Source organism: Protopterus annectens, chromosome 5.part0, assembly GCF_019279795.1.
Source record: "Protopterus annectens isolate FY-2018-M chromosome 5.part0, PAN1.0, whole genome shotgun sequence".
Classification (NCBI taxonomy): Eukaryota; Metazoa; Chordata; order Ceratodontiformes; family Protopteridae; genus Protopterus; species Protopterus annectens.
In genome coordinates, this window is record NC_056735.1 from 1,105,519,652 (window position 1) to 1,105,531,858 (window position 12,207).

At 36.1% G+C, this 12,207-nt stretch overlaps 1 protein-coding gene across 1 annotated transcript in view; it reads right to left on the reverse strand.

The window, feature by feature from the left end:
- Nucleotides 1–12,207, reverse strand: part of SGCG (sarcoglycan gamma) — a 1,610,081-nt gene that overhangs the window by 59,135 nt on the left and 1,538,739 nt on the right. The window contains exon 7 of the mRNA XM_044070970.1: nucleotides 3,899–4,022. Coding sequence (XP_043926905.1) covers nucleotides 3,899–4,022 — 124 coding nt within the window. The remainder of the gene's footprint in view (nucleotides 1–3,898; nucleotides 4,023–12,207) is intronic.

Consider the following 12,207-nt stretch of genomic DNA (forward strand, 5'->3'; position numbering starts at 1 on the left):
ATTAATCTGTGCAATATTATTATCTAAATGGTAAGTGTGACTGAACAACAAGGCTATTGGAGTGGCTTTGTATAATATCACTAAATACATGCACTATACACTTAGAGCTTAAATTATGTCTACACAAAACAGCCACAGTTGAAAGGTTTAAAAATATTTAATAATAAATAATGAAAACACAAGACAATACTTCTTACTATACAGTGCTAGTCAAGAGTTCAGAGATCACAGAGAAATACTTTATTTTAAGTAGTATACAGTAGAAAAGTTCTGACATCAATACAGAAAAAACTAATCTAATCTTCCTAATTCCTAGCTATATCTAAGAGAAAACACAGTTCTAAAATAAACGTACATATAGAACACAGGCAAAGTGCTGGTGAGTTGGATGTTCTCAAGACAAATGCTAAATGCCCTCATTCTTTTTTTGTTAAATTGATAACACAGTACCACTAATTCATTTCAGATTACATCATTTTTTTCTGGTTCCCAACCTAACAGAAACTCAGAGGTTAATAGCCCTTTTGATCTTGCAGCTGGTCTGGAATCCAGAGCAATAAAAGAAATTATACATGTAAATTCTAGCCATTAACTCTGGCCTCAAAACAATAGGTAGAATGCCTCCTTCTAGACATCTCGGCTCCAAGTTTTAGATCAAAGAATTTCACAATGCTTGACTTATCAGCTTTCTTACAGCAGAGTGCACTGTTGTTACATTTATTTCAGTTCAACATCCAATACAATATTTTCACATTTAAGAGAACAAGCCTGTGGCTTATATTAATATTTACAAATAACAGAATTATCTACAAAATTCTATCTAGCTAGGCTGGAAGCCTTTACATATCTTCGCAACCCTCTAACAACTGTACTGTATTATACAAGGAATATAATTTAATACAATCAGGAAGGTGTATCAAACAACACATGTATGTTTTATGTGCAAGGGGCCTATGATTTGAAGACATCCCAAAGTTAATCTTTATCTGCCACTGGCCAGATGTATTTTCTTTGAATGTGGCTTTCAATGCTGTTTTAATGAATGTGAGTTTCAAGGGCAGAGAAGTTTTAATGCTAAGTCTATTTTCATTGTGAGACTGCATTGCTCTGTTTAGCAGATGTCTATTAGTCTTTGTGTTGTAAAATGTAAAATAAAACTTTTAAATGAAATCCAAATCATCACAGAAGTAAAGCACTATGCACATTACAGTGTTTATGGTAAATTGGGCAAAATAGCCAAGTAATGGGACATTGGAATGGTTGCAGGGGGGGAGGCCCCATTCGACCATGATTTTGTGGGGAGGAAGGGCAGCAAACTCAAAGACACCCTCAGTTGAAATATACCTCTCAACTGTCCAATTTTCCCAGAATTAATAGATTTTTGTTTCTTATTTTTGGTTTGTTCCTCATAAAATTTGTGGTTAGGAATGAAGTCACTAAATAATGACAGATATTGAATTTCAGACTTTATACCTTTCAGAAAAATGCATGCTAAAGCAAGACCTGTTATTCTATCAATTGTCTAAGTTTATACAAGAGCAATTTTTAGTACTGTTTGTATGTTCCCCCAATATATTTGGCCTTGTCTAGATTTCCTGTGTTAAGAGGTTGAGAGTCACGTGCAAATAAATCGCTTTATAGAATTAGGTATATCCAAATCTCTGAACTGTTCCCAATTTTTGGCTCAAAATGTTGCTCACCCCCTAATAATCCCTCTGCAAAATAGCAATTTTGGAAGAAAACCTGGAGAGTTTACAATTAAAAAATAATTGTAATGATCAAAGTTATAGATTACTTTTATTTTCAGAAATGCATGTAGATTCTCTTATTTTGTCAGCTGCTCAACTTAACAGCACTAATAAAAGTGTCCCTTCTTTGACAGGTTCCCGGCTGTATTGTGTGGCTATTTTATATTTTTGCATCACATTTTGGTCTGTTTTTCATAAAATTGTGGTTTTCTGGCAAATAAGTGGCAAATCATTAAAGAGTGAAGTTAGGAAATAATGACAGACATTTGAGTTTCAGATTTCATACTTCAGAAAATTCATACTAATGCAAGACCTACTATCCTGTTATCTTTCTAAGTTTGTAAGAGCAATATTTAAAAATTGTCCTTATTTTTGGGCCTTTTTCCCACTTTTTTATGGCGTTGTCCCAATTTCTTGCTCTGAGGTTGAGAGGTATGACAAATGTGCCAGGGCCATCAATGTCAGCCAGAGACATTTCAAATTGTGACATACTTGTTGCACCCCACTCCCCCATGTAGTGACTCTGGATGTGCCCAAGCAAGGCAAGGAGCAGTTATGCAGTGTAAGTGTGCAGAGTATCCCCCCATCCAAGGTACGCCCAAGTACTACACTGGTTTTTCATTTGTCCTTGATTTTGCAGAATGTTCTGGTTTTCTGTCATATTTTTATACTGTTGATTTATGCTTCTTATTATTCAGAAAATGCATGTTGTTGCAGTGCCTGCTGCTCTGTGTTTAAGTAGAAATACTTTAATGACCATCAGGTAAGCTTGTCTGAGATTGTAAGATGCAAATAAGCTTTAATAAGCATACTGTTAAAGAATTACCAACATTGAAAACCTTTTTGTTGTTGCCATGCATGGAATATTTACAAAACTAGATAACATATAAGCCTTGGGTATTGAAATGCATATGACAGTTTTTGTAATAAAGGACATAATTACAGTATTTTTAGAAGTTCATTACATTTGCTGGAGACTTGCAGTCATCTTTGCAGGCTTTACCCATAAACTAAACAGAATGCCAATCTATCATATGTGGTCCATAACCTGTGCAGTAATCCTTTAAACAATTTATCTTGAGCTTATGTCTTGTTTGCTGTTCATTTTTTACTTTGATCATGTTTTCCCCATGAAACAAGTCATGGTTTAAAAAAAAAACCTGTTGTCAGGCTTTTTTGGATAAGAAAGATTTTTACAAGTTGGGGCATCACAGAGATTGCTACTTTGAGTATGTTACTTGGTACTTTTATAAAGCTGAATATAAATTATAATTAGAACTGCAGTGCAAGGAGAAGTGGTTTGAGTTGAGTGCTGCTTGTTTTTTTTATACTTGATTTTGACTGCCATTCCAGTAATGTATTTAAAAAGTAATTTATTTTTTCATGCCTCACAGTGTTTTTGTTTCCATAGATATTAAGTAAGCTGTCATATAGCCAATGCATTGAAATATTTTTTTCTTCTATACTTCATTTTGTCTTGACTGGACACTCATAATGATGGTTCGGCACCCAGAGCAGCATATTTAATTAAAGTCCCAGTTTTTGTGGTTTTGACTATAGTCCCGCCCCTTTCTAGTTGGCCACACCCATTCAGCTGTCTCCTGCAGCCCCCCTTTGATTTGAAGTCACCAGCTGCCACTGTTAGACAATATCTCAAGAATAACTGAACTGAATAATTCACTATAGAAATTCATTTATAATAATATGCCATTAAGTTTGATTTCCATGACAGTGAAGGAAGGTGACAAAACCAGATTATATAAAAAGAGCAGGGAAGAAAAAGAAACTCCTTAACAACTGAATATGTTAATAGTGTACATAGTGTCAAGCAGACCAGCAGCAGTTTAAATAAGAAATGGTCATAATATGTCACCTAAAGCTGTGTACTTTCCTCTGTATGGTTTTTTTTTGACTATGTAAAAAAACTTTCTAATTGATGAGATCAAAAAGAAATTATATGGCATATAGTAGTCACACTGCAGGTTTGAGATTAACTACCACTAGCAAATAGAGTCAAGTTGTTATTTCAATACTTTCAGTGCATACGTAAAAAAATGTTACAGGCCTTTCAGACTACTGTTATAACTTTTAAAATAATAATTCACACCTAGGGTGCTGTTGACGTGTCCATAAAGAAACATCTGACTTACCATCCCTTCAATAGTGTGTAATAGGACATCCATCTGTGAACTGCCTTCAATGCCTCCAGTCTGTGCTTTTATTTGAACTCCATTTGGTGCATCCATGCTCAAAGAACGGGTTGGAGATTCCAGTCTAAAAATATAAGTTTTTTAATACTGGTTAAATGGATTTCTGTTTTATACAGTCAAATACACATTATTTTACCATTAATTATATCATAATTTATTACTTATATGATATACGTATGCAAACTATGTGCATACTCTGTTTCAAATGGATGTTCATGTGAGCAATTTTAAAGCTTTTTTTCTCTCATGTATGTTCACTTACCTATATTTTGTATTCCTTTTCATATCATGTAACTGTATTTTATGAATATGTCAAAACTGGTGTTAAAGTGGAGCTTTTCTTCCCGGGCCTTGGCTGAAAAAAGGGTTTGATTCTAGTCTGACTTTCCTGGTAAACAAAGAGATAAATAAATAAATAAATAAATAAATAAATAAATAAAACATAATCAAATCAGGCTAGATTCCAAGACAGCCATAAAAGCAAGGTGGAACTAACTTGGCCTGCTAAGAATGCCCCAGGAAAGCAAGAATGAGAGGACATTATGAATACAATGCTGCGAGGGAGTGGTGAATATGGTGTGCACATTGCAGATCCCATTTAAATGCAAGGTCAGTACACCAGTCTTCTGTGCTGTACTGATGTAGCGTTATGCAGTTCAGACACACACACACACACACACACACACACATATATATATATATATATATATATATATATATATATATATATATATAGATAGATAGATAAAATCAGTTGCATTAGAAATGCAAAGTACATCCTTTGGAGTAGCAAAGACCAAATTAAAAGCTTCCAAGCCCCCATGCTATAGTGGGATCTCTATGGTATAGTGGTGTCAGGTGAGACTAAGAAGATTGTATAATACACAAAATAGTGCTTAATGGTTGAAACTTTGTAAGACAGGTACTGTGAATATTCTAGTCATATTTTTAAAACAATCTCACTGGTTACTGGATGCAGTGTGTGGGCTCATAATATCAGTATCCACACTTACAGGCTAAAGTGAAGGTAAATGGTGAGAAAGGTGGTGCACTTTGTATTTCACACTGTATGTATACCACCCCCACATGCACACACACATACCCCACAGGTACAGGCAAGCAGTAGGGCTACTGAATATCTGTCGGTAAACAGAACATTAACCACAAAGGACTACCTGCTATAACTGCATAATATGACATGTAGGGCTGCACAATACGTATAGTAGTACAGCAGATAATGCCCTACTGTATGACTTCCAAATTATCCCTAGTCAAGATGTGGCATGACCATACTTGGACACATGGTAGTATGGCACCATGAGCTTTCTTTTTTAATCACAACCACCTTACTTTCATTCTTAAGCTTAGGGCCGTACCTGACCCCAGGAATAAAATATGGATTCTGTACCATCACCAGCACATCATCTTGGAGTACTGTCTCAAGGAACTAGAGTTTTCATAACAGCACCTACCTTTAATGTTAAAACTGAACATATTTCATTGAATATCAGTGGAGTACAAAATGAGTGAGTTATATTTTGGACTTTTGACTTATGTAATAAGCATTTACAATTACTATATCCATTTCACAAATCAAAGGAAATCTGTAATGAAAATCAACAAGATATCCATCATAGAGTGACAGAATTATCGAAACTATAAGGAAACTAGGGCTAAATGCCATTTAATCCTTGCCAACACCCATCCTTAGACAATAACGGGCAAGTCATGGCAGGGCTGAATTTGTGGATACCTATCTAGTTTTTGTAGGAATTGATCATTGTAGGACTGGCTGGTGGTGTTCTGATGGAAGTTTATGCTTCCATATGCCTATGTTATATGATATATACACCCACGTCTGCTTATACCCATACCTCTCAACTGTACATCAGCTTGCTTCATAAAAAAATCCTTGTTTCACAGTAAAAAGGTTTGTCACACATTCATTATTAAGATTTCTAAGCAAAAAAAAAAAAAAATATCAAGTTAAATAATACTGCATCATAATAATTCATCAATGAATCATAATATAAACACAAACCAAATATTTTATCCATACTGTGAGCTTCCAAGTTAAAATTCTTAACAAATGTTCCTTATTTTGTCTGGTTGTTTCATCTAACCCAGGAGCACTTTATCACATTTGGAAAATTGTTGATTTATAGCTCTGTTGATACCATCTGTACGTTATCTTAATTATTTATGTCACATTGTTTTTCTTTCATTCCTTTTTACTGACCACATCTGTAAGAAGCTTTTCAGGTTTTTCAGTTTATACCCAATATATACATTTATTTTGGTTTTGCAACACAGCGAGTTTTATAAATAATCGCATACAAACTGTATACAAATAATATTCATACATATAAATCTATAATAAACCATCTAATATACATGCACTTGTCTAACTAACATGGGTTGGAAGCAAACCAAGAAAGGTAAAACATTTTCCAATAGTCTTGAAATGTGATACCAGACTTCATTGCTCATAAATGCAAATAGATTATAAAGCGTCTGCAAGGTCAATTTTACAGAAGCTGAAAATAATTGTAATCAGCAACAGATGTACCACATGACCAAAATTCTGGAGAGTCCATGCTAGGCAGTTCACAATGTAATGCCCAGAAGGCTGTGCCCCTCTGTCTTCCCCATATTTACTTAATCTGTAGGCAATAACAAATCATATGTATAGAACTGGCATTACTACACTTAAGTCTCCTTTAGATTCCCCACAGTAGACGCCTCTCCCCTTTGTAATCTGCTTGGTGAGTATTGCCAGTGATGGATTGCTTTATAGCAAGTAAAAGCTAATTGTGGTACAAAATATATGGACCACCATTGCACAGTCCCTTACTGCCAGCTTTCCAATGACAACTTTTTTCCCTTTTTCCTGTTCTCATTGTTATTTTGGGTATTCTCCTGATTATAGTCTGTGTTTAAGTAATGCTTAGTATAACACCATTATAGTTTCTCTCAAATGCCTTCTGTTGTCTATAATTCTACAAATCATTATGCTGATACTAGCAAGGACTCAAAATGGTTTCCTGGTCTATGCTGTTGGCAGACCTGTCAAATGTCCCCGTTTTGGAGGAATGTTCCTATCTTCAGGCCTGATTTATCCCTGTACAGGATGTTGTTATTTTGCAGGAATTTCCTTATTTTTAGGCTTGATTTATCCCTTCACACAATTTTCTGAATCCCCTCAACACCTGTGATATCTGAAGCCAATAAAAACACTGAAAACCACACTACATGACCAACATACCAATGGCAACAATAATTTAAAGAAAGAGGAAACAAATCTTGCATCTTCCTTTTTCTGAAACAAAAGTAAATAACGTTGCATGGTAGAATTTTACAATACAATTATTTAAAGTCTATATATTTTATACTGTCTCTGTGATAATATGCTTATATTTTTCTATCATTTTTGTCACACTGTTTATGAAATGTGTTTCTGTGTAGTATCCCATAAGTGGGAAGAGTTATGTGCTATTTAGTATTTAAATGTTATGCTTTAGATGACTAGATTTTTAGCTGGCTGTATTTACTTTTCAAGGGCCTTTTGTATCTATTTCAATGTCTGCAGATTGAGAGGCATGGCTCTTGCTAAAGTGATCTCAGCTGTAGGTATCACCAGAACTGAGGGGTTCTGTCAGGAATCTTATCTAAGCAAACTTGATAGGACATAAAATTTTTCCCTTCCTCTTGACCAAGTCTTTTCAATAGAAGCAGCCAGTATTGATTGAGTTCCACAAAAATAAAGGGTTGGCATCTATCTGATACCAATTTTAATCTCAAATCCTAGCCCATATTCCAAAATGTTGAATGTTCCTTTTGCCAAATAATTCCTTACCTAACCAGTGTTAAGGTGTCCCCCATCCCATACTTTTCCTCTTCCATCTACTGTTTGATGTAGTTGATGTTCATGGATTACATGAATTTCTGAAAATAGTCATAACTGAGCAGGCAAAGCTGTAACCTGAATCACTTGACTAAATGAAGTAGCAGTGGCATAAGCTGGTTGGTCAAGTACCTGTGGGCCTCCCTCACAAAGGAAGCTATCAATTTTTTCTTAATTTCCTCGTCAGGTATAATTTCCATAAAATGTATCAGTATCATTTCCATTCTTTCTGGATGCTAGTTCTATGTTCCTAATGACCTTGAAAAATTATACCTATAAAGTTCCAACAGTTAGCCATGCATTTGGTATTGTACCAACAAAGTAATATACGTTTAAGCAGAAAAACATTTTGATAGCATTATTTCTAGCTAGAAAGGGGAGCTGAAATAATTTTCATTTTGACTTAGCTTCTAAATTCTGTGACAGCTGGTTTAGCATTAGTCACTATCATTTCCATTATATTGGATGACATAACCACCCCCATATATTTGTACATCAAGACAGTGAGCTCTATCTCCATAATTGTAACAGCCAGTTGATGCCAAGGGAAGGAGTAACTATTTTCTTTTATAACATAGCATACACCTACATTTCTTTTCTTTGTGGTTCTCATAATGGTTAAAGTGTTTATTCACAAACAAAAGGTACAGGGCTTGAGACTCACCTGGGATTAATTGCTAGGTTTAAAAAGGCCCTGCGATCATTAGCTTAGTATACACCTATTTAGGGACTGGCCAGATATCCTACACAACATATGCAAGAAATTAAAGATAATCAGCAGAATTGCCAGTAGATTTTATATTACTACATTCCCAAATCAGGTTTATGAGATTGTAACCTTGCTATGAAATTGTACAGCTATATTTCTCCTCTTTTCTTGAGGTAAACTGCTAGTGTATTTGTCGCCTGTAAAACAGAATTGGTGATAATAGACAACCTTGACATTGCTTCTTTGTAATACAAATGAAGGTGATAATGCCTCATGCGTCTTTCAGGTGAGGCGTTAAATTGAGGTCCCATCTGCTTGAGTTGGTGGATGTAAAAGATCCCGTTGCACTTACTGAAAAGAGTAAGGGAAGTTCATTGATGCCCTTGCCAAACTTCCCCTGGTAGTATCACCAGGTCAACAAAAGATAAAACAAATAAAATGTGTTCAGCTGTGCCAATGATCTTTTATATCATAAATGACACCTGTCCAGAAAAGAACTTTAAAAACTGTAAGCATGTAATGAGAATTCCCAGTCCAGAGACTCAGATGACTTCATAGTGAGACAGAGCCATAAAACGGTCTGCTCCCTCCCCTTGCCTGGCATTCACAAATCCTTGATGGGTTGGTTGGATAAGGTCCTGGTAACAGTCATCTAGTCATCTAGCCATGACCTTGGCATAAATCTTTATAATGAGACCTGAGAGATCGGTATGTATGCTGTAACCTTATTAGCATCATGACACCTTTTAAATAACATGACTACTACGGCAGGTCTTTATGAAAAAGATCCAAAAGAACAGGGGCTGATCATCCACATACTGGATGCAAAAGTACATGGGTAATCCATCTGGACCCAGTACTTTCTCTTTAGGCAAGAGCTTTATGGGTTCCTTAATCTCATCTAATGTAATGTGTGGCAGCATCCTTTCAGAAAGCTGGGGAAGTGCAATCTCAGAAAATAAATTCTGTCTGTCTCTAGCAGCACTACCTGTTTTATTCTGGTATGTATTTATCAAAGCCTTGGTCATAATTTGGTTAATCTTAAGTACAATGCACTGCAGGATACCTTCTCTGTTCTGCAAAGTAACCATATGCATTTTCCTCTTTTGTTCTTCAAGCTTGCATGCTAACAGTTTAAGGACAGACATGCCATTTGCCAAATTAAAGCATTTCCACTTTTCTCATCTATCTATTCATCAATGAGTTAAATTGTGTAGCTTTATATTCCTCTGTAGTTGGTTTGTTCATTAATAAGCTACCTTTTCAATTGCTTACTCAATCGGTATTTGTTTTAATTTCCTCTGAGTTCCACATGTAAACTATTAGCTATGTTTTTACCGTATGTACATATACACTATATGCACTCTAATGTCAAATACTATAAATGCTGTGCTGTTCTGCTGAAATTGACAAATATCAATTGATTCATATTGTTTTAGTCCACTGCCTAAATAGTATTGTATGTTGAAATTGAGTAATATGTATTGAGTCAGACTCGTACTGTTTTTAGTCTACTGTCTAAATTGTATTGTATGTTGTGGAGGTTTTCTACCTGGGCCTCTGCTGAAAATGGGCTCCCAGCCCAGGCAGACATTAACCTATAAACACATGTAAAATAAATAAATAAAATAAAAAATAAATAAAAACACATTTCTGCCCCCTTGCCTCTTATATTCATTCTCTAATCTACCAATGACTCCTTTTAACTGTAGTATTTTTTCCAACCAACCCCTAACACTAACACTTTTGTTTATTCTTTAATTTCACTTTTTAAAACTTTCTAGTAAAAATGCTCATATGTCCTCTTTTGCCTAAACATCTGTCCAAAATTCTTGTATGACCCTCCTTAACATATCATGTTCTTTATTTCTTTCAAACAATGAAGTATCAAATCTCCAGGATGCTTTGTCACCATGACAACTTAACCTCCCAAGATGTGTAGTTGTCCTGTCTCATCCTCATTCCTGACTGATGGGTTTGGAACCGATCCTTGGTTCTGACTCGGTGGTTTTCTAAAGCTCAAGGTCTACAGCTAGCTCATGGCTCTATCCTTATCCCATGATACCAAGGGTATTCCTCAGATCTCATTTGCCGCTGAAACAATTTGAGTTGTTGAGAGCTAGCTCTGGCTAAGTTCAAACTTTCTTTATTATTATTTTTGTTAAAAGTTGCTGAAAGTTAATAATCATAGTCTAATAAGGTTGTTATTAATTAATCACATATTTCTATGCATTTATCCTTTGTCTTTGAAGCTTTTATGCTGATTCTTTCTAGTTGGCCATTTGTTAGGCCTTTAAAACCCTATCCCTTTACCTGGTTGTGGTATAGTTGTGCTACCTTAGAATTAGATTATAGTTTGAGGTAGCGGGGTTTTAAAAAAATAGTCATGTTTTAAGGATTAGAGTGTGTGTGTGATTGTGTGTGTGTGTGTGTGTGTGTGTGTGTGTGTGTGTGTGTGTGTGTGTGTGTGTGTGTGTGTGTGTGTACCTTTTCACTTATTCTTCTCCTCAGTAGCCGGATTTTTTGAGGTTCTACTGTGTGTTTGATAGTGTTGTACGTTAATACATATAAGGACTTTTAAACTATTTGTTTAAGTTAGAGGGTTGTTTATTGATCATTTTTGTACACTTTAATAGCGCTGTTTCTTACAAATTTTTGATAGCCTGTTTAAGTTAGAAGGCTCTTATACTGTGTTGTATTTCTGATATTTTGTGTTCAGGAAGGCAAGTAAACAAAATAAGGATAACAAGGAGACCAGGGTCTCAGGATTTAAAAGATGTCCAAAGTGCTCACAGAAGATGTCTATCAGTAATGGGCACTTTGAATGTGTATATGGTTTAGGAGCCCTGCATTTGCAGGAAAGTTGTTCCATTTGCCATTCTTTCAGCTCGAGGGTGCTACAAGAGCAAAAGAATAAATCGATATTAAGGGGTTTGTTAAAGTCTTCCTTTGCTGAGGATTAAGAGAAGGGTCAAACTCCATTAAATAAGACTTCTTCACCTTCTTCATCCATCTGAGAAAAGCTCTAAGAGACCATCTTCAGCTTCTTCAGATGGTTCAGAGCCTTCAAAAAAGGTTCAAAAATTCTCGGAACCGACCATATTGACTCAGACTTCTACCTTGGCTCCATCTGTGTCAGAGCCAATGGTAGTTTGAGCTAGGAGTCGATCACCAGTTTTAGATCATGTGTCTCCTACGCTCCAATCCCCAATTTTACAATCTGTGGTATCACCAACACCATCTCGTTCTTCCAGAAGTCTTTCAGATTTGGACATGGATTGTTTGGTGCAGAAGCTTTTGAGGACACTGGCTCTTGCAAAAAATGTTGTCGGCACCGGCCCAGTTGGCTTTGGATCTGACCTACCATGGTCTCAGAGCTGGAATGTGTGGAGCTGATAGTTGTGGACCCTACTGTGTTGAGACCTTCTTTGGCTTCTTCGGTTCCTACTGCTCAGACTACCTTGGTGCCGACCGGGGGGGTCTGGGGGCTAACAATCTCCAGATGGCTCTGGGGGGCAGCCCGACTGAGCATTTATTGGTTCTGGCTTTACCTCTCAGAGCATTGGCTCGGATGAGTTCCTACCTCAGCCTCGGAGCCGTCTCTCATGGCTCTGGGGGGAGCTTCTGGTTCATCGG